Source organism: Microplitis demolitor, chromosome 6 (assembly GCF_026212275.2).
Source record: "Microplitis demolitor isolate Queensland-Clemson2020A chromosome 6, iyMicDemo2.1a, whole genome shotgun sequence".
Classification (NCBI taxonomy): domain Eukaryota; kingdom Metazoa; phylum Arthropoda; class Insecta; order Hymenoptera; family Braconidae; genus Microplitis; species Microplitis demolitor.
The window spans coordinates 8,806,562-8,828,141 of NC_068550.1; the positions used below are offsets into that span (position 1 = coordinate 8,806,562).

The 21,580-nt window shown below is 27.0% G+C and overlaps 1 protein-coding gene across 1 annotated transcript in view; it reads right to left on the minus strand.

Moving 5' to 3' along the window:
* The window catches only part of LOC128667986 (uncharacterized), a 40,173-nt gene that overhangs the window by 12,631 nt on the left and 5,962 nt on the right, over window positions 1-21,580 (minus strand). Inside the window, exons 5-6 of the mRNA XM_053740035.1 lie at window positions 16,766-16,883; window positions 4,070-4,193 (exon numbers count right to left, since the gene is read on the minus strand). Coding sequence (XP_053596010.1) covers window positions 4,070-4,193; window positions 16,766-16,883 — 242 coding nt within the window. The remainder of the gene's footprint in view (window positions 1-4,069; window positions 4,194-16,765; window positions 16,884-21,580) is intronic.

A 21,580-nucleotide genomic window follows, 5' to 3' on the forward strand; every position in this document is an offset into this window, starting at 1 on the left:
ATTCGTCCTCATGTTAATGCACCATAAGCTTTACGCTTATGTCGCAACAACATAATTGTCAAATTATTCGCTGCTTAGTTCACAGGTAACTTAGATTACTATTATTAACACGTCAGCACTCCAATCAGCTTTTTGATGTGCTCTCCGCCCGTGATGAGAGTTTTGCTCACGCTTAACGCGCACGCGCGCAGGCGCCAAACAAATTTTTTTAATTTTAAAGAAGACAATATTTCTTATAAATTCATTACTCTATGTATTATTAGAATAATAATAAATGAATAAATGATAATTGTAATTTATTTACGATTAATAATCATAATTTAAACTTTAACGAATCCAACCGAATAATTCCGAACACCGCAGACTACTGAAGGTATATACGAGCAGTTACGAAAGTAACCGAACGTAAAATTTTTTTACTTACACCTTTACGCCCGTGATGAAAAAAATGCTTATATATTTTGAAAAAAAATAATGTTTTTAGAAATTTAACGGCATTATAATTTTGCGCATTCGTTATATAAAATATATCGTATACAACTAGTGACATCGAGTATAATACTCAATGACAACACTAGTTATATAAGATACTATTTACTAAATTTTTCCCTCGTTCAGAAAAATTAAAAAAATCTCTAATTTGAAATCTCATTATTGGAAGTAAAAAATTTATTTAATGCACGTTCTCAGAGTTATGGTTTAAAAACGTTTCCATTTGATTTGAAATTTGTCCACATAAACTTCGAAATCAATAATACTTTTTAATATTAAAATCCTAAAAGTTAAAAAAATGTTAAACTTGAAATTCCATTCTATGTCGAATTTAGAAGTTCTCCATGTCAAACTTTGTTTATATATTCTTGGAATTAACTTTTTTTACACGGTATGTATTTACATTAAGTATGTTTTCTAATAAAATTCTTAATATATGTATTCACATATTATTATATCAAAATATAAATATAAATAAATATGTACAGTAAATAAAAAAAGAAAAAATTTTAAACTTTGTTATTTATTACAAAGAAAAATATTCCCAGTTGGTTAGAAAAGTTGCACTAGCGATCTCATGGGAATCTTTGATTTTTATGTTATCTGGGTTTTTTTTATCTCGATTCAGTTCTTTTTCCGTTGAGTTCAGTTCTTTCACAATAGTAGTGAACTGTTACGTTTAAAGCACAAAAAAAAAAAATATCCGCCTGCTAGCTATTGATAAAGTTTCAAGTTTTTTTTATTTAAAAAAAAAAAAAAATGAGATTTTTAAAGCGGAAATAGTTAATTTGTAAAAGATGAAAGGTGACAACTTAAATAAATGAGAGTATGCTAATGAGGTAGAAGGAGAAATAAGACCTCTGGAAAGTCATTTCAATACTTAATCATTTTGATAATTTAATCAAAAGACTGGTAGCTCTTTCATTATTTATTTTTTCCTTATCAAACGTTATTTTTAATTTTTTTTTACTCAATCTGTTGTAAAAGAAATTTTTATCCTTTCCTTAAGATCAGAAGTAAACAACAAAAGATTTAAAAATTAAAACTTAAAAAATTTATATTTCGAAAATTAAAAGAAAAAAAAATTTAACTTGGATCCATTTTCAAAATCTAATCGTTGGCTATAATTTTCTCAACTCATTAATCAAATTTTTATTAATCAATTTCCAAATATATAATTTTAAATGAACTAAAATTTAACCATATTTTAAATTACAAAAAATATTTAGATATTTAGTTTCGTTTCCTTAAAAAATAATATAAACCGGAAATTTATAAGATCTCAGAGAATTAAAAAATGTTAATTAAAAGCCCCAAGTTCCTTAAAAAAAAAAAAATCTATACTAAAAATCTAAACATCTATCATTCGGGAATTAAAATTAACATAATCAACTTAAGTATTTAAAATAACAAGGATATTTTTATTTTTAAATACAGTGCCGCAGCCATAGCTTAACCAGGTACCCTCAGCTTTAAATTTAAAAACCCTTTGAAAATAAATTTAAAAAAAAAAAAAAAATTGATAAATAAAAAATTGAATCCTTGCTATCACCGCGCCACTGCTCACTTTCAAGTGCGATTAGTCGCGAATAAATTCAGAAAATAAAAAAAAAAAATACGTGTTTACAATTTACATGTTTCCTTGTTATCGTTATTTAGTTTCATAAATAAATAAATGAAATAATATATATATATATATATATATATATATATATATATATATATATTATTTTATTCAACTTTGGTTAAATAATAAATCACGTATACACACAAACTCAAGTGCTGGCGTAAAAAAATTATTTTCAGTGTATGCTATAACACTTAATACATTTGGTATTAACACACAGACGTAAATAAAAGTATTAAAGTTTTTTAAAATAGGTCAGAAAAATAACTGGACAATATTTATAGTGCTAAGCAAAAACATTCACGTTTTAAAACTTTTTTTTTTATTTACTTTTGTTTGTGAGAGAAAATAAAAGTATAAAGAACTAAGGAAAATAACAAACGTGATATATATATATATATATATATATATATATATATATATATATATATTGTTTTTTTAAATTAAAAATAACAAATAAGTGATTAAGAAAGGAAGTAAAAATGATGAAGAAAATATACTAGAGCTAATAAATATATACGTATATATATATAGTGGTGGGGTAGTGTGTGGGCTAAGATAATTTGAAAATTAATTTAATTGAATGATCAAAGTGAGTGTAGCGGGAGAAAGAATTAAAAAAAAAAATACTACGAGGTGTAAAAAAATTCACGGCTACTGAGATATTCGGGTCACTCTAAAGATATTTAAATAAAAAATGATTTTTTTAACACTCAAGATGGTGCAGTGGCGGGCTAGAGGATTGTCACGCTAATTACGGATAAAGCTCGATACCGTGGATGCGTAAATTTTTTGGTTATTATGCAGTTGTAACTTTTTTTTGCATAAAAAATATTTTTAGTATTCATTTTTTAAAATTAATTTCTAAAAATTTTTAGTTTTGATCTGATTCAATTTTCATTTTGAATAAATTATTAGAAATACAGTAAAAATGTATAGAAAAATTTGGTAGGAAATTTGGTTTCCTAAAAAAATTTTCTTATGCATATTTTTTATTCTTAATCCAAATTTGAATTCTACTCTAAATATTGAAATTCAAAAATAATATTTTTTTCTTTTAAGTTTAATCTAAAATAACTACCAGATTATTAATCTCACATACAAATTTATAAGGACTTTGTTTGTAATAAATTTAATTTCCAATGAATGTTTTCTTTTACACATTTATGATGTTTTTGATCCTTCATCCAAAATTAAAACTCTATTCTAAATCTTAAAATTCAAAAATAATTATTTTTCTTTAAATTTTTATTTTCAATTCAAAATAACTAGTAAACTATTGAGTTTGCCTTAAAATTTATGAGGACCTTTTTTGTAGTAAGTAAAATTTCTTAAGAATTGTAATAAACTTTTTTTTCATAACATCAACAGTTTAGTTAAATATAAAATTGAATAGCATATTTACTATCCCAAAAAAAATTAATTTTACTGCACGATTACCATAATTTAAAGTATAAAGATCAGTAAAATAAAATGTAGTTTATTTAACAAATGATAACAATTAAAATTTGAGTTTAACTGTAAGGATATTTACACATCCATGGATAATATATATTTATTTCCATTGGGATGTCACGGTGTGATGATGCGGAGGGTACCTGAACCACACATAGGCCGTGATGCCCATAACTTGATTGCAGTATCGCTCGTTATCACGGTTTTCCATCCGCTTCGTGGATCACACCATCTTCCTAATTCATTAACGTTCACGTTTACATAAAATAATTTCCCTTTTTTCACTACATAAACTTATTATTTATTAATAGTAAACTTCTATCACTAAAATTTCATAAATTTTATTTTTAAACTTATTTATTGTCTCAGCTAATTTATTTAATTATTATTATCATTTTAAACTTAAAATTTAGATCTCGGTTTCTTATTCGGTTATTTTATTCTATTATTATATATTCAGTCGATTTAATTAATTAATTAATTAATTGTATTTACCAAAAGGTTGTTCAAAGCGGCAGGATATCAGAAGACTGTGCCCAGTTGGTGTTTTTGTACCTACAACTTCTCCTCCACGCATTTCTACCTCAGAGTCTAAGCTTACCCATTGTCCACAATCATCCTGAAAATTTAATTTATGATTGTCATTAATTAATAAAATAATTCACACAATTAATTACAGATTTCCAAAAATTTTTGACGAAATAAAATTTTTATTCTTTGATTTAAATATATCTCAATAATAATTTAATATAAATTTATAACTAAGGAGGTTCTACAACTTTAGTCTCCTTAATAAAGGTCGTAAAATCAATATCTTAGAAGATAGAAAAAATTTTTATAAGAAATTATGTAATATGAAAATTACAGCCGGACCTCGTTATAACCCTCTTCTTCTCAATTTGTTAAAACTCGCTCGGAACGTTTCCCCCACCAACAACTCAATGAAAATTTTACGTCGAAACCTCGCTGTAAAACTAACGAATAGTACAATTTAAGTCGAGATAAAATGTACATACATATAGATTGTAAATTAAGTAATTTATTTTCATAAAGAACACTTACAATTTCGTGGTTTTAAATAATTAATTAAGGAAAAAGAACGACAAAATTCTGTGTATTTATAATTATACATAAAATAGATTCACGGTACAATAGAGGCAAGTTGAACCGAATAATAGATAAATAAAACACAAAATGACGATAGTCTTATAGCGAGGTTTGGGTAAAAACACTGTTAAGCACAATAGTGGGAGAACCTCAATTCTCAGAATTTTTCCCTTACAGCCCCGAACTAGTCTTATAACGAGGTCTGACTATAATTAATTTAGCTATAATTTTTTAATTATGATTTCATAATCTCACCAAAAAAAGATTCAGTATAAGTCGAATCGCGTTTTAAGTCCGGCTTGTATCTTTTTCTTTTAACCAGACTCGCTTTAATATGAGAGAGACACTAAGTGGACTTATAACGCGACTCAATTGTACAAATAAAAAAAAATATTTGAACTTACTTCGTGTGCGTTAACACACAATAGTATATTGCACACCGAGGGAAGAAAATAGGACATTCCAGCCCACGTGTATAATTGCCTGTCCGAGCCGAAGGAGAGGGTGGCAGACACGTGGATTTGGACGTCCTACTTTCTTCCATTGTATGTATACGATTTCTCACCAGATTTGCATCTGAAAGTTTAAATTTTTGCCTCTGTTTGTAGGAAGAATGGCGCATGCGCTAAATCTATCTATCTTTTGAAGTCTCATGAAAGAAAAGAACGACTTTCTTCCTTATAAAAAGGGCAGATTTAAATTTTCGGTGCAGGTATGGTGAAAAAATATTATTTAGTCGTATCGTATCTTCTAAACGTTTGATATCTAAATACTTAGAATTGATTTTAATAGCATATACTAAATATTTTCAAAAATTATTTTTTAATTGTATATTTAACAAAAAATAATAATTTTTTTTTTTCAACTCTACATTATCGCAGTTACTTGGTCTTTCTTGCGATCGTCGTACCCATTGCAAAAAATCTGTTTTTGGTAAAAATTTAGTGATTTTAATTGATAGTTTATCTATCATTAGCTAACTTCAGAGTTAGCATATATTATAATTAATATTCGAGTAAACTTTTCTGCCAGGTTGAAAAAATATACAAATTATGAAACTATAGATATAGTTATGAATAACCCTGAGTTAAAAAACAAATTCTAGTTTAGTCCTCAAAAGCCTTAATTCCTTTGATATTTTATTTGCCCCCCAGAATGTAACTCTACTTTAGTACTAAAAATCCTCAATGAGAATTATGAGGTCTAAATGCGAATAATTTATCGATTTTAATTTATAACTAAGATCTTAAAATCCTCAACGAATCAAAATTTATACTTCCGACTTTGAAAAATTTTAGATAGAAAAATTGTAGGTACAAAAAAAAATTAATTACTTTTTAATTAAAAAGCGTTGAAACTGAAACAATACAACAGTTTTGACACTCATGTCATTTCATTTCGACATTTAATTATGCTGTTATAATAATTTACCAGCAATATTGCATTCAAGAAAAAAGAGGAGGTCATTTTATTTGTAGAAAAGAGGAGGGGAGAGAAAACGACGAATGCGACTTTTGAGGCTTAAATGCAGATAAAATTATTCCTTTATATTTTGAGTATTTTGAGGCTCTAATCCAGATTTTGTTATTCCAGTTCAGTCCTTAAAGTGGTAACATTGGACATAACTACTACTTTGGGGACTAAACTAGGATAACTTTCTATACTGTTGTCAATCTTCAAATTCTAAATTGATCCTCAAAAACCTTATTGAGGACTTTGAGACCTGAATCCGAAATTGTTTTTTGACTCGGGACTATTCAGTTCAATAATTTTCGATTGAACTGGATAGAGAATGATTAAATATTAATAATTAAATGGGTATATAGTAGTAATAAGTAATATTTTATCGTAATTAGTAGATAAAATTATGCAAGAGGTTCAGTAGATATACGATTCCGATATAGACACGGTTGTCTCGCACCGCCATGTACATATGTGTTGGAATGTGTACTTAGCGCAAAATATTACCGTGTCTCCAGATTTTTTTCGAAGAGTAAATACTTTTAGGAAATTAAATTTCCTTCCAAAAAGTTAGATTTAAAATTTTTGATCTCTGATAATTTGGGTGATATCGCAATTTAATGTAACATATTTATTGTAATATTTTTATTACTTTCTATAAAAAAAAAAATTTTGACCCAGTTTTAAATATATTTTTGTCTAAAATTCAATATGATAAAAGTATAAAAATAACTTTACAACTTTACTATGATTTTAAATCGATTGATATCTTACTCCTAAAGTAACTACTGAAAATTTATTCGGTAGGTAAAAAAAAAAAAAAAAAAAAAAAAAAAAAAAAAAAAAAAAAAAAAACGCGATATTGAACTCGAACTTGAACTAAATATATAAAATACTAATAATAATAAATTATTTAAAACCCCATTGTCATGTTTGTAAAAAAAAGTTGTTAACATTATCAGCCAGGATCATAATAATGAAATTAAATAGAAAAAAAAAAAAATTTTTTTTTTTTTTTTTTTCAAAGTCATTTTCTCACGCAAGTTATTAAAATCGATTAACCCAAAAAATGAGTAAAAGAAAAGCGTGAGGAAATTTAAATAAAAAAAAAAAAAAGTGAAAAATTAGTTTAATTAAAATAAAAATTAAATAAGTATAAAAGTGTTGGTATGTTTATTAGATAATGTTTCAGTATAAATATATATATATATATATATATATATGTATGTATGTATGTATGTATGTATGCCATAAATTATTCTTCTCCCCATGATCCCTAGCATGTATCGCATGATTGCAATGTCCTTGTTATTATATTGTTCACAAGTGTCGGTGTTATAGAGTCGACGTAAATGCGTTTGTATATAACAACATTTATCAAATGAGGAGAACAATGAGAATATAACGCCGAGGGTCTGACGTAAGCGGTAGTGAAACTACTACTCGAGCATATTTCTTTCATTTAAATATATACAATAATATTATATGTATATATTACATAAATGTTGAATATGCACACGTTTAACTCAACTATTAAATATGACAAAACGTCTCAGACCACCTATGCATTTTGCTTTAAATTAAATTATTAGTGAGATAAATTCAATATTATATTTAAATTCATATTTATGTTTCAGGTAATGAATATACATTGTATCACATACTAGACATTTGTCATTATTATTATTTTTTATTGCAGTAGACAGAAATTACGATTTTCTAAAAAAATTGTTAAGATTTTTTAAAATTTTTTACTTCCGGTTAATAGTAGGATAGAAATGTATAAATAGATATTTGTAGATTATAAAATTTTCTATCTTGTAAATTACTTAATCGTTAAAATATAATAATTATTCAATTAATTACAAGTAATTAAAGTCTAAAAAATATACATTTAATTTCGAAAATTTTTCTCCAAAACATTTTTTAAAAATATTCGAATTCCGGTTGATTCAATGATAAAAATGAATTTAAAAATTTTGATAGATAATAAAATTTTCTACTTAACTATCTACTAATCCCTCGATAACAATAAACCCTTTAAAAGACTACAAGCCTTAAAAGTTAAAATTTTCCAAGAAACAATTTATTATTATGATTATTATTATACAGTATTACATAATAATAAAATAAGGAAATAAATCAAGGGCAAGACGTAAAGGAGATTGCTTACTGAACCGAGTATGATATGTTTTTTTTCTCAAGTGCTTTCTTATCATGTCCATGTTAGAAATAGCGTCTTTCCTTATATTACTTCCGATAAAAAGAAAAGGTCATATATTACTTATATAAAGAAAAAAAACTCTTTTTTTTTATTTAACAAAAATTAAATAATCATAATGTAAATTTATAAGACTCGATAAAGTGTAAGCTATTAAGGGATTTTATCACTTGTAAGTATTTGAGTAAAAAAAAATATTAAAGTAATCATAAAAGTACATTATTTTTAAGGTTTCACATACTTGTTATCGATTTATATATAAATCTATGTGTGTATTCATTCAACGTTTTCTGATGACTTGGGATATTTAAGCCATTTCTGAATACAAATAAAATTTAGATAGAAAATAATGGATATAACAGAAATATATATACATAAATGGTAATATTTCCTATTAAAAATAATCCTTTAACGACTGCTTAAAGATGTTATCGTACTCCGGGTTGGTGTTTTTTATAACCTACATCGGCAATACTAACGAGAATCGAATCCCAGCCACGTATGTAGATCTAGCGTGTTACTCTCAGTGAATATTTTAAGAGAAAAAGAAGCATGACCTAGATTGTCCCTATGCAACAACATTAGTACTCTTGAGAAAAAATTTCTTTTTTGTTCGTACGACTCCAGTTCATTAAAAAAGAAAAAAAATTATACTTGCAATTAATCGATCTTTAATTAGCGAAAGGGATACTCATTGTTCCATTAAAATTTTAAAAATTTACCATTTTCTTTTAGATGTTAGTCAAGAGTAATGGACCTTTATCATATGTATTTATAATCAATTGTAAATATGTAAGGATTATTGTTATTGGTTTTTTAAAAAACGAAAAAATTAAATAAGGTTTTGTAAGTGCGGTTTTAATTGGGACGGTTTTGAATATTTTATAGAGAAAAGAGTGTTGGTATAAAGAAAGAAGAAAGGGAAATGGACCCAAGAAAAAAAGGTCAATAGCGTGTTTTTTTTTTATGTATTTTTTTTTTTGTGCTCAAGTAAGTAGTCGGAATTACTGTAGCTCAGACTTAAAAATTTTAAATGGACAAAATGAGATTCTCGTAAAAATTTATTAATTTTTTTTTTATCTAATTTTACTTTATTTTAATCGTCAGGCAAGTCTATGATAACAATATGACTCAGTTATGAATAAAAAATTTTAATATGGGATAAAATGAGCTGCGGTAAGAAAATTTTTTTAATTAATCAATTAAGAAATTTGACATTTCTTATTCAATCTTTTGTATTATCAACTAGAAGGTAATATTCTATAGTTATATATACTCAAAAAATTAGGGGAGAGCCGGGCAACACGGGGTACCCCCGAAATTTTATAAAAAAAAAAAAAACTTTTTTTCTTAATGCCTTTTAACCATTCCAAAATCACTTTTGTATATATAATTGAGCATTATTTTGAATTTTTTTTTCGTTAAACTTTTTCAAAAATTGAGTGTCAGTCGAAAAATGTTAATGAATTTTGTTTTATGATAAAAACTATTAAAATTTCTTTTTCTTTCTTCGTATCCAATAATCATGTAAACTTTAATTTTTCTTTGTGTAAATTACTTACAATCAATTTAATTGTATCAAATTCATTTAAAATCTAGATTTTTTTTTTTACGTTTTTTAGGAGGTACCCAATTTTGCCCGAAAAAATGGAAATTATTTTTTTTCAACGGCAACTGAAAATTTTATTTATTGACTTTGATTATTATTAAAAAAAATAGATTTAGCGTATTTGAGTCCTCGAAAACTTAGCATTTCCTTAAGTACTCCGTTTTGCCCGGCCCTCCCCTTTATAAAAATATTAATAACTTTTAAAGATGTTGAAGGAATCTATATAATAAAATTATAAAATAAAATAAAGTGCCAATAATTGGGTCGGCTATCATTAAATATTTTCTACTGAATAATATTTATAATAATAAATAATTTAAACAATCTTGGACTAGCTTATCTAACAAAATTTTATGTAAATTATTTGAATATAAATTTTTACCGAATTTAGATTTAAAAATTTTTTTAAAGAAATTTTAGATGGCTCGTATTTTCCTTCGACCCCTATATTGCGTCTTTGTAGAGTTAATAAATACATTTGGGGTTTGATTTTACCTCATGCAATTCTCAATTTAATAAAATTACTCAAATAAACATTTGTACTTCATATTTAAATTTCAAAATTTTTTTTTTAAAGAAATTTTGGGTGGTCCTTTTAACATTGTCCATATGGCTCTATGGACTTATAGCTCTATGGCTCTATATTTTAAAATCAAAAAAATATTTTAAAATCCCATTTTATATGTGGTGAGTTAAATTGAAAATTAGTACTTATAATTTTAGATTAAAAAATATTTTTATCAGAAATTCGGGTGGCTCATTTAATCCCAAAATGTCCATATCGCCTCGTTTCAGAGGAAAAAAATTTGAGAATTCATCTTGGCCCTTCTTCTCTAAATAAAAACTGTTATTCGACATTTTAAATTGCTTGACTGCAATTATCGTTGTATCATTTTAAAACTCCTTTTAGTTAAATCGTCACTTATTGACTCAAAAAAAAATTTGAATTTCAAATTAAGAATTTAAAATAATCCCTATAAAGACTGTGTATTTAAAATAGTACCCACTGTGACCTCATCTCAGGAATAAACTTGTGAATAATAAAAATCGTATCCAAAATTATCATCTTTACAGTAAACGAAAGTATATATATAATAACCTTGATTAGTAGTGTGAGTTATACATTCGAAAAAGTTTAAACTATAAACTCCTGTCTCAGTTACCTTTTGCCACATTTACCTCGCGGTAATCGATGCATCTTTAATAACTCGGTAATAAGCATTGATCCATTAAATAAACAATAATAATAGGGCAGAGGTGAAGCAGCAAAAAAAACCTAAAAGTCATATTTATATACACATAAATAAATATGTAAAAAGTATATCTGATAAAAGAGTTAATAGTTTAAAAACAGAAAGAAAAAATATTAATACACCGCCATTACGTTCTACATTTCATGACAAAAGAATTTTATTGGAAAAAAAATATTGTTGAAAAGAAAAAATTTATAATAAAGAACACGTGTAGCTCACAGTCAGTGTTATCTGCTCAAGGTAAAATTTAAAAGGGTCAGTTTATAAAAACCGCGGTTATGTTAACGCAGCATAATACTGTCATTAAAAAAAAAAAAGACATCTTGGACTTTTTAAAATGCTTGTCGACTATTCCATTGAATGAAAAGTTGGCGTGACGCCAGGTAAAGGAAGTCGCTGTCAGTATATATGTATATATATAATAGTTAAAGTCGATTCGAGAGATGAGACCAAAAAGGACACACCAGAGACAGGTGGTTTTGAGTTTACGATACCTATTCAACTACTAGTTTTAATATGAGTTTAGTCTTGTTGAGCAAGAAGAAGATCTCGAGATACGAAACCCGTGTCTTCTTAAACGTAACCTAATTTAGTTCATTACTTACTGTGCACTTTAGATATACTTTTAACTTTTCCTCATTCAAATTTAATTTAAAAGTCCAGTTTTTTATATTTTATATATACATGAAAAATATGTCTCATGACAAAATAACTCAAAATTTATAAAAAAAAAAAAACAAAAATTGAAATTAAAATTATAACAAAATTATTAGAGGTACGATAAAAAAGGATCAATACAAATTTATAAGAAATTTACTACCCTAAAAATCAAGTTATATGCAGTTTTCATGTGCCTTTGATAGTTTAACCAGAATTTGAATTTTAAATACTCAATTTTCCAATTTTTAAGCTTTTGATCTCTAAACATACGATGAGTATCAATACAATCTTATATTAGAAAATTTAATTTCCTAAAAATGACATTATATACATTATTCGTGTGTCTTTGATTGTTTAACCTGAATTTGGATTTTGAAGATTCGGTTTTAAAATTTTGAAACTTTTGATTACTGAATGAATTTATAAATTAAAATTTTGGCTAAACTATTAGAGATTTGTTAGATATTTGTATTTCCTACAAACTAAGTTCTATATATATGGAAGATTACATCGATAATTTAATTAATAATTAACTTTTAATACTCGATCTCAAAATCTATATATCTGAAACTAAAAATTTTTAATTTTTAAATGAAAATTTTGACCAAATTATTAGAACATCTATAAACATATATAATGATATTATTTTTAAAATTACAAAATATAATCATAAAAACTAAGAAACCACTATTGTAATTTCAAATTTGAAAACTGCAGACTTTAAAAATGGTCGAGTCAAAATAAGAGTACAAAAAAAAAGATTTATCGTTAATTCGTAAAACAAGAATAGTATAAAATAAAAAAATTTATATAGGATTAAAACATAGCTAACGGATTAACAGATGATGAGGAAGGGACGTGTTGTATGCAAATAATTTATCCATTACAACCGTCCACGGATCAATAAAGCTTCCGCACGTGTTCAAAAGGTCCATGTGTATGACGAGATTATTAACTGAATGAGCAAAAGATCTGAACCTTGTAATATATATACACCTAACTAACTGTATTTGACCTTTGACCTAATAATCACCATATCACTTCTTCACCCTTTTTTTCTAATCTAATTGTTAACTTATTTTATGAAGATAATAAGCCACCAGTAATTACATTAATTAAAGGAAAAAATTTTTCTAAGAGACAAAAGTAATAAAGAATTTCATCTTTTAAATATTATAATTAATGTAACGGGAACTAAGTCCACCTCCGTCGACCGGAGGCCGATTCCTCGCCCTTTTGGGCATACTCGCGCTTTTTGTAAATATATATATATTATACCGATTCAAAAAAAATTAAATATTTTTTTTTTTTTCAAAGACTATTTCAAAAGTCTCAGTAGGATAAAACAAAGGGCTTGTTAAAATTTGAGCTTTTAATATTAATATTAAGTACTTCCTGACTGTAATTTTCTATTTCCCATTTAAATAAAACGAGGAATTTTTTTTTTTTTAATTTGGAATTTTATAACTCATCAGCTAATTATTGTACCAAAAAAGTAAATGCAGATTCTTGTTGGAAATTAAAAACTCTACAATAAAGGTCTCTTAAAATTTTCCGATGAATTTATTCTTTCAAAAGTTATTTAACGTCAAATTTAAACTCATGGTAAATTTCAGTATTATTTAACGTTCCTGACGAAAATATCAGTTTTATCACATAATGTCATAGGTCTTTTTTTGTAGACTATTTCATTCTCAATAAATTATTTGCTGCTAAGTTTTCAAAATTCAGTAATGCGAATAAGCTATTTGCATTTAAATGTCAATTTCTTAAGAATAACCGTTCTGAACACGGGTTCTAACCGTTTTTGACCAGCTCTAAAACCAAAATAATAGATTTTTTTGACTAAAAGTAATTTATATATGATAAACAAATCACAGAAGATAGAATTATATGCTTCTTTGTGTAAAAATCGCGGATTACGATTTTTAGTTTTGTCTAAAAATATTTTATTTGGTTTTGAATAAAATTTTCTGAACAAGAATAAATACTTATAATAGGTGACTTAACGTAAAGAAGTATTTTATAAAATTTATTACGAGAACGATAAATTGTTTTTTTCTTTTGCCAAAATTTTACTGATTATTAACTTGAAAAAAAAATCAACAATGCGATAAATTCATATTTTCTTTTAATAATAAGTGTTTAAGAAAAAAGTCATATGCATATATTACTGCGAATGACCCAACTACTTAGTGCCTATATTACTGCGGCTAACTCAATTATGAAAACCTTCGGGATCAGATAAGAAATAAAAGAAAACAAGTTCAAAAGATAATTATTAGTTTAATAAAATAACTTGATTAATAAAATTTACGAGCAACCTAGTCATTACGTGACTACCCGAATATTACTACCCAATTTATGAAATATGACTTGAATTTAACTGTTCATTAAAATCGATTCTAGAAAAAAAATCTACACACAGTAAAATTTTTTAAAATTTATATCATAGAAAACATGGCATGGATTAAATTTTTCTTATTTTTTCTTAATTATATGTACAATAGTTATATATATTCAGTAATCCCTGATTAAAAATACTCATTGTAAAGAATTGAAAATGATTTTATTTCTTTTCAATCCATACGGAGGTTTTGGAAAGTATTGAATAGAATTGAAATTTTGATCATTTGAATACTTTGTAATTCTTAAAATGGAATTCAAAAGTATTGAAAGGAATTTAATCTTTCATCATTTCAATACCTTCCAATATGGAACTATTTTGGTATCGAGAAAGATTGAAAAAGATTAAAAAATTTAAATTCATTTGAATTCTTTTCAATCCTACACTCGATCCAAAATATCGAACTATTTAGGTATTGAAAAGGATTCAGAAAGATTGAAAAATGTCAATTCACTTGAATCTTTTTCAATCCCACACGTGACCCGAAATGTGAAATTATTTTGGTATTGAAAAGTATTCAGAAAGATTAAAAATATCAATTCTTTTGAATCTTTTTCAATTCCTCGGAAGTTTAGAAATTCTTATGTTATTTTTGGATTCAATAGAATTGAAAAGTATTAATTTTAGGCCCAGCTGAAAATCTGGAGGTATAGAAAGTACTCAAAAGTATTCAATTCTCATCTTTTTCAATCCTTTTCAATGAATATTTTTAATCAGGGATATTTAGTGATAGAATAATTAAAATATTAATTTATTCGAAAAAAATAAATAAGATCGTCTATTTTTTTCCAAGTAATTTGAATGTATTTTGAATGATATAGATAAATTGATTTATATCGATACTCGGCAATAAAAAATAGTTTAAACTATGAAAAAGCACTAATCCAAGTCAAGACCTTTCTGAACGATATCAAATAACATTAACTTATTCTATCAGATATGGCTGGAACAAAATTTTCCTCATTCTCTTAATAATATAAATTTATAATATATCTTAATAATATAAATTACTAAAAGAACTTAGAATCATCATTTATAAAAACATATATGACATATTAACACAACACACGTTACATTCCTAATATTGACAAGAATTGTGATGCTTAACATCATAGATACAATTTATATACTGACAAAAAGATTAACTTGATCGAAGAGAAAAAATTTTGATCCACTATTTTTATAGGTTAGAATAAAAGCATTTTACTACCGCAGTAATGGGTGCAAATGCATTCAACTATAGGCGGTTCGAAGACTGCGTTCGTAAATAAATAATATTAATTGATCATGATTCAATTTTTATTGAACTTTTGATATTAAAGATAGGGTTATCTTACTTCTGGATGCAATAAATATACAAATTGAGTTATTTATTTAAAAAAAAACCTTTTAGTACCACTTTTTTTCGCACACGAACTCACAAAAAAAACTTAACTTTCTACCACTATAACCATTCAATTTTAATTTATTAATAACAAATTGAATAATTGTTGTACATGAAAACTATACTGTGCAGTTACTTTCTTTAAGGTTTCAATCACTTAGCAGTAATTTTTTAAAATTAAAAAGCTCATTTAATGTTTATTTATAATCAAAACAAAAAAATCCGCAGTAATACCCTCACACGCAGAAAACCCTATTGAGTCCACTAGAAAATTCATAAAAAAAATTTGGGACCTTCAAATTTCTACAAAAATGACGATAAGTGTTTTAAATATCCTTTAAAACCAAATTTTAGAAAAAAATGAACTTTTGACGAAATTTTTAAGATAGCCCGTTGAGGCCATCTAGATCTATCTTGCCCGCCCTTCTTTATAAATATAAATGTATATATATGTAGTGTACTGAAGTTGGGTAATTTATTATTTATGTGAGTTGAAAACAACATTAATTACCGGTATATATTTTTTACACTACTTCATGGTCGGGTAATTGGTTTAGATTTTATGAGCTTTTGCGACAGTTTGTTATTTATCGCACCTGATAAAACCAGTGACTTCCAGTACACCGGAAACTAAGATAGGTTAAGACTTTTGCTAACTAAAAAAATTTAACAATAATTTTTTTATGTCATAAATATAATTACTTCTATTTCATATACTTTTTTAGGAAAAACTTGTAGCTAAATTAACACCGACTTAAAATTTCAATATTTCAAAAACTAACAGTTTAAAATTGAGAAATAAATTATCGAAATTATAGCCAAAAGACTAAAACTTCAGTTAAGCAAGAGCAGAATTATTAATATTATCGACCACTCGGGTTATGAATTTGAAGATTGTAATTATAAAATTCAAAGTCGCGAAATTTAATGAGAGCTTAGATATATGTATGAATGTATATATGTAGATATTGTTGATTAGAAAATGAATTATCGAGTGTAAAAATGAATTTCTACATAACGGAGCCTGAGGATCCTTTAAAGAATGTTGCTAACTATTTGAGATTTAATTATGCATTTAACGGTATTTACCTCATTTGCATATGAGACTTCAGGCAGTGGTATGTAGTGATAACCAAGTGCTCGGTCCCACAGCATCCCTTTGCTCCAAACTTCCACCAATAACCCAGTATTAACGTCATTCGTTTCACTGTAAAATTAAAAAAAAATAAAATTAAAGAAAAATTAGCAACAAAACTTGAACAAATAGATATTTCTATAAAAATATACAACCCAAAAAATATGTATTAAAGAAAATATACTTGAGCGTATTTCATAAAATCTTCTTGGATGATATACAAATGTAATAATTGTAATGCTGGTATACAAGTTTTATAAGTATAATTTTTAATGAAATTTTAATTAATTCTGTAATTTATTATGGAGAAAATAACAAGACTGGAAAAAAAATATGACAAGTAGCAATTTATGAGAGCTAATTTGAATTTTGTTTGTGATTTATAATTTAATTTTTTTGAAATTTAAACAATAAACTTTGCAGTAGCTAAAAATATTTATTTGAGTAAAAATAAATATCATTACTAATTTGATAACAAAATATCTGAAAAATTAGCCAACCCCAAAACTTACCGCTGTTTTACGAGCTCCTGAACTCGAAAACGTAATTATTTGTAAATTAAAGAAAGTACATTTCACTTAATAAAGGTAATTTTTGTCCGGCTATATTTTTGGATTGAATTAACCCAGTTTGCACATTCTTTACGGTAATCGATAGAGTTTCTTAAGACTTAGATTTGATTAAATTTTGAAACAAATCGGTTGCGTGAATCTCGAGTTATGCCACAAAAAACCCCAAAAAACTTTTACTATTCGAATTACGTGAAAATTACTCGAATGATCGCTTCCAAAATCTCATCAGCTCTAATGAGCCCTTTCGATTGCCGCCAAGCACGTTCAAATCTGTTGATTCGTTCCAAAGATATCGTACAACAAAAATTAGTTTACACACATGCGCGCTTTCATCCGGAAATCGTCAGAAAAGATTTTTAGGACCTCAAAATGTAGAGATCTGATGAAAACTCGATTTTCGATAATCGGACCGAAACCGAAAACTTGCCTTTTTTTGTAAAAATTTTTAATTTTCATAGCGGGAAATCAAAAAGTGTAGTTTTATTAATATTTGCTACACATGTTAATTTTTTAATTACTCCATATTAATAATTCGTTTGTTCGAATGGATTTATTACACAAGAATATATACAAAAATTACAGTGACAGCATAATTAAATTATCGAGCACTCTGTAATAATTATAGCTTTGCAGCAAATTATACAAATTAACATCGCGATTATTAATTTGCTCAACGAAATATTAGAAAAAATATCAACTAATACTATTTATAATATAATTTTTAAATAAGATAAAGTATATCCCATTAAAAAACATGTAAACAGTGCGTAATTTCACTTGAAGTCGAACAACTATGTGAATAGAGGACTCACCCAGAAACTCCGAGGGCTGATAATCGCTCCCAGGTTTGAGAAAAAGAAAAAAAAATTCAACTTCGCCGATAAGAAGTATATCTGCATTTAACCATTATTTCAAAGATCCCCCTTTTTTAACTTTCCGCTAAGAAAATTGCAAATTTTCAAAAAAAGGGAAGTTATTGGTTTCGGTCCGATTTTCGAAAATCGAGTTTTCATCAGATGTCGACGTTTTGTGTGTGTGTGTGTGTAAACTCTTTATATCTTTTTAACTAATAAACCAATTTGGATGGTTAAGTCAGCAATCGAAAGAGCTTTTTGGCCATCAACTTTTCTGAAACTTTCAGATCATTTAATCAAGTAGACTCGAAGATATTGGCCAATTACGAAAAAAAAAAGTTTTTTTTTAGTTTTTTATGGATTTCTCAGAAACGAGTTATACGATGGACTTCAAAATCTAATCAGCTCTAAAACTCAATAAAACGCTTCGATTGCCACCTCAAACATCAAAATCGGATAATTCGTTCGAGAGTTATCGCGAGAGAAAGAAATGGTAAAAAACAGTTTTTTGCGAACATTTTTGAAACAACTCAACCAAACAATTCCACAATCTGATCAGCTTTAGAATCTATTAAAACGCGTCGATTGCCACCTCAAATATCAGAATCGGATAATTCGTTCGAGAGTTATGGCGGGAGAAAGAAATGGTAAGAAATGGTTTTTTTCGATTATCTTTGAAGTGACTCATCTGATCAATTTCAAAATCTAATAAGCTCTAGAATCTAATAAGCTTTAGAACCTAATAAAACGCGTCGAGTGCCACCTTAACTATCTCAATCGGTTGATGTGTTTGAGAGATATTGTGGAAGAAAGAAATGCTAAAAACGTTTTTTTTTCGAAACTAAAGGTAGACAAAAGTATTTTCGAGCTCGAAGAGCTCGAAAATGTATTTATAACAATGTTTTCGAGCTCAAGGAGCTCGAAAACAGCGGGAAGTTTTGGGGCTGGCCCACAGGGTCAACCGATAGACTGATTTTTTGTTTTTGGTTTTTTGTGTATCCAATAATAAAATTTAGATGAAATATATGTGAAGCCAAACTATTCGTAATGTAATTAGTCGAAAGCAAAAACATATATACAAATGACACGATAATATACATTAAAATAAATATATGAAAAACGACACGCGCGCGCTTGCGCGCGAAACATGTACGCTAGTAACTTACAAATCAGTTTTAAGTCTTGTTGAGCCATTTCGATAGCCACCAAGAACGTTCAAATCTGTTCATTTGTTCCAAAGATATCGTCGGACAAAAATTATAATTTTTCAGTGAAGGTATGTTTTACCGGTTTAACAAATTTTTAGGCTCGCAGAGCTCAAAAATTCACAAGTAATTATGTGAATTTATGTGAGCTCCCTGAGCTCGGAAACAATTGGAAGTTCTGGGGCTAGCCCGCAGGGTCAGGCGGTTTTCAGATTTTTTCTCAAAAAGTATAGCTTATTAATAAAATTATGTTAATTATTTTAAAAAATATAATGAGTTTAAGGGCATTCTCAGACAATAACTCCCACTTTTTATAAATATTCAACAACCTTGAACTGTCATAACTGTATTAAAAATTTTATTAATTAATTAAAAAAAAGTAAACGGTTGAATTTTGAAAAATATTACCCGGGTCAAAAATAAAACTTGATTTAGACTTGGTTTACCAAGTCGAGTTTTCGCCTTGGTTTAGACTTAACTGGCTTACTTAGTCACGATTTAAGACAAAAAAGTTTAAATCAAGCCGAAATTGACTTGGTTTAGACTTATTCGACTTAAATTTTAAGACGAAAAAGTCAAGATCAAGTCGAAATAGACTTGGTTTAGACTTATTCGACTTAAAATGTAAGGCGAAAAAATCTAAATCAAGTCGAAACTGACTTGATGTAGACTTATTCGACTTAAAGTATAAGGCAAAAAAGTCAAAACTAAGGTGAAATAATTTTTATATACTAAGGCGAAAGAAAGGCGAATAAATAACTTTTTTTCGACTTGGTTTAGCAAGTCAAAAGTAATGTAAATGACTATCGTGCTCGAAGTAAAGACGAATAAGTTCAAACTAAGACCAAAAAATATAAATAAGTTGAAATAAGTTGAAACTAAGATGAAAAAAGTTGAAAAAACTTTAATTCAAGTTGAAAAAGTCGAGATCTTATCGAAAAATCGTCGGCAAATCGATAACTTCAAAAGAAAATAAAGCGAAGCGAGCCTGAATCAAGTTTTATTTTTGACCCTGGTATACTTACAGTTTTTATCAATTAGGAGTTAAATAAAATTTGTTGAAGAAATTTCGGTAAAATTTTCATGTTATTATCATAATGCAAAATGCCAAATTTATTAGGCTAAATTTATTTACTAAATTTCGTTTAACTTTTAATTGATGACAACTGCAAGTTTATGTTTTTCTTTAGACTTATTTCTCGGCGAGATTGTAACTACGTTGTAATTTTTCCAATTAATACTTCAATCTTTGGGCATGATCAGAAATACACTCTGGAAGAGAAATGTGCAATTCCTGCGTTCACAAATATCCCCTGGTAAAACCAGAGGAACAATTCGATATTACCATAAAGCGTTCATAAACTCTGCGGAGAAGGTAAATATGGTATCAGGTACTCTTTCGTTCCTCTGGCTTGAAGTAAACTACGTGACTTTCCGAGTACTAACCATCTGGATAAGTATTTGTCAATCTCCAGAGTGTATTTCTGAACACGCCCTTTGCTTAATTACTTAACAAAATTTTAACACGGTCATGACAGTTGAAAACCATTGAATATTTCAAAAAAATGAGAGGACAGTGTTTAAGAATGCCCTTACTAAAAAATGTTTTAACCTATAGTGTAAAAATAAAATCAATCATTATAAAATTGAATATATTAAGTACTAATTTTTATAAGCTACTGCAAATTATAGAAAAAAACTGGGCTCTACAGTTTGATCTAGCATAATAAAATTTTATGTGTTTACTATCATCATTTCCCGTATTTTTTGTCTTATTATTCTCCACATAATCGGGGAATATATTTGTTTGAAGGGGTTACCTAGACAACAAGGGTAACACACTAATTGTTTGATTAATTACATATATGTCTACATGTGGTCTACATATATATATATATATATAAATTACAATTGTATTAACTATCACGGCATGGAGAAAATTGTCGGACGACGCCCTTTGAGCTCGCAAAATAACCTCCAGTGACCTTTAACCCAGTTCCCATTCACTTCGCGCACGCTTCGTCATACTCTATAACGCTGGAAATATAGCCCTAGATATTCCGCCCAGGAATAAGTCCATTTCACCTCATTTCTCATCCTCAAGTATGCAATGATATACATTTACGTTACGGATCCAA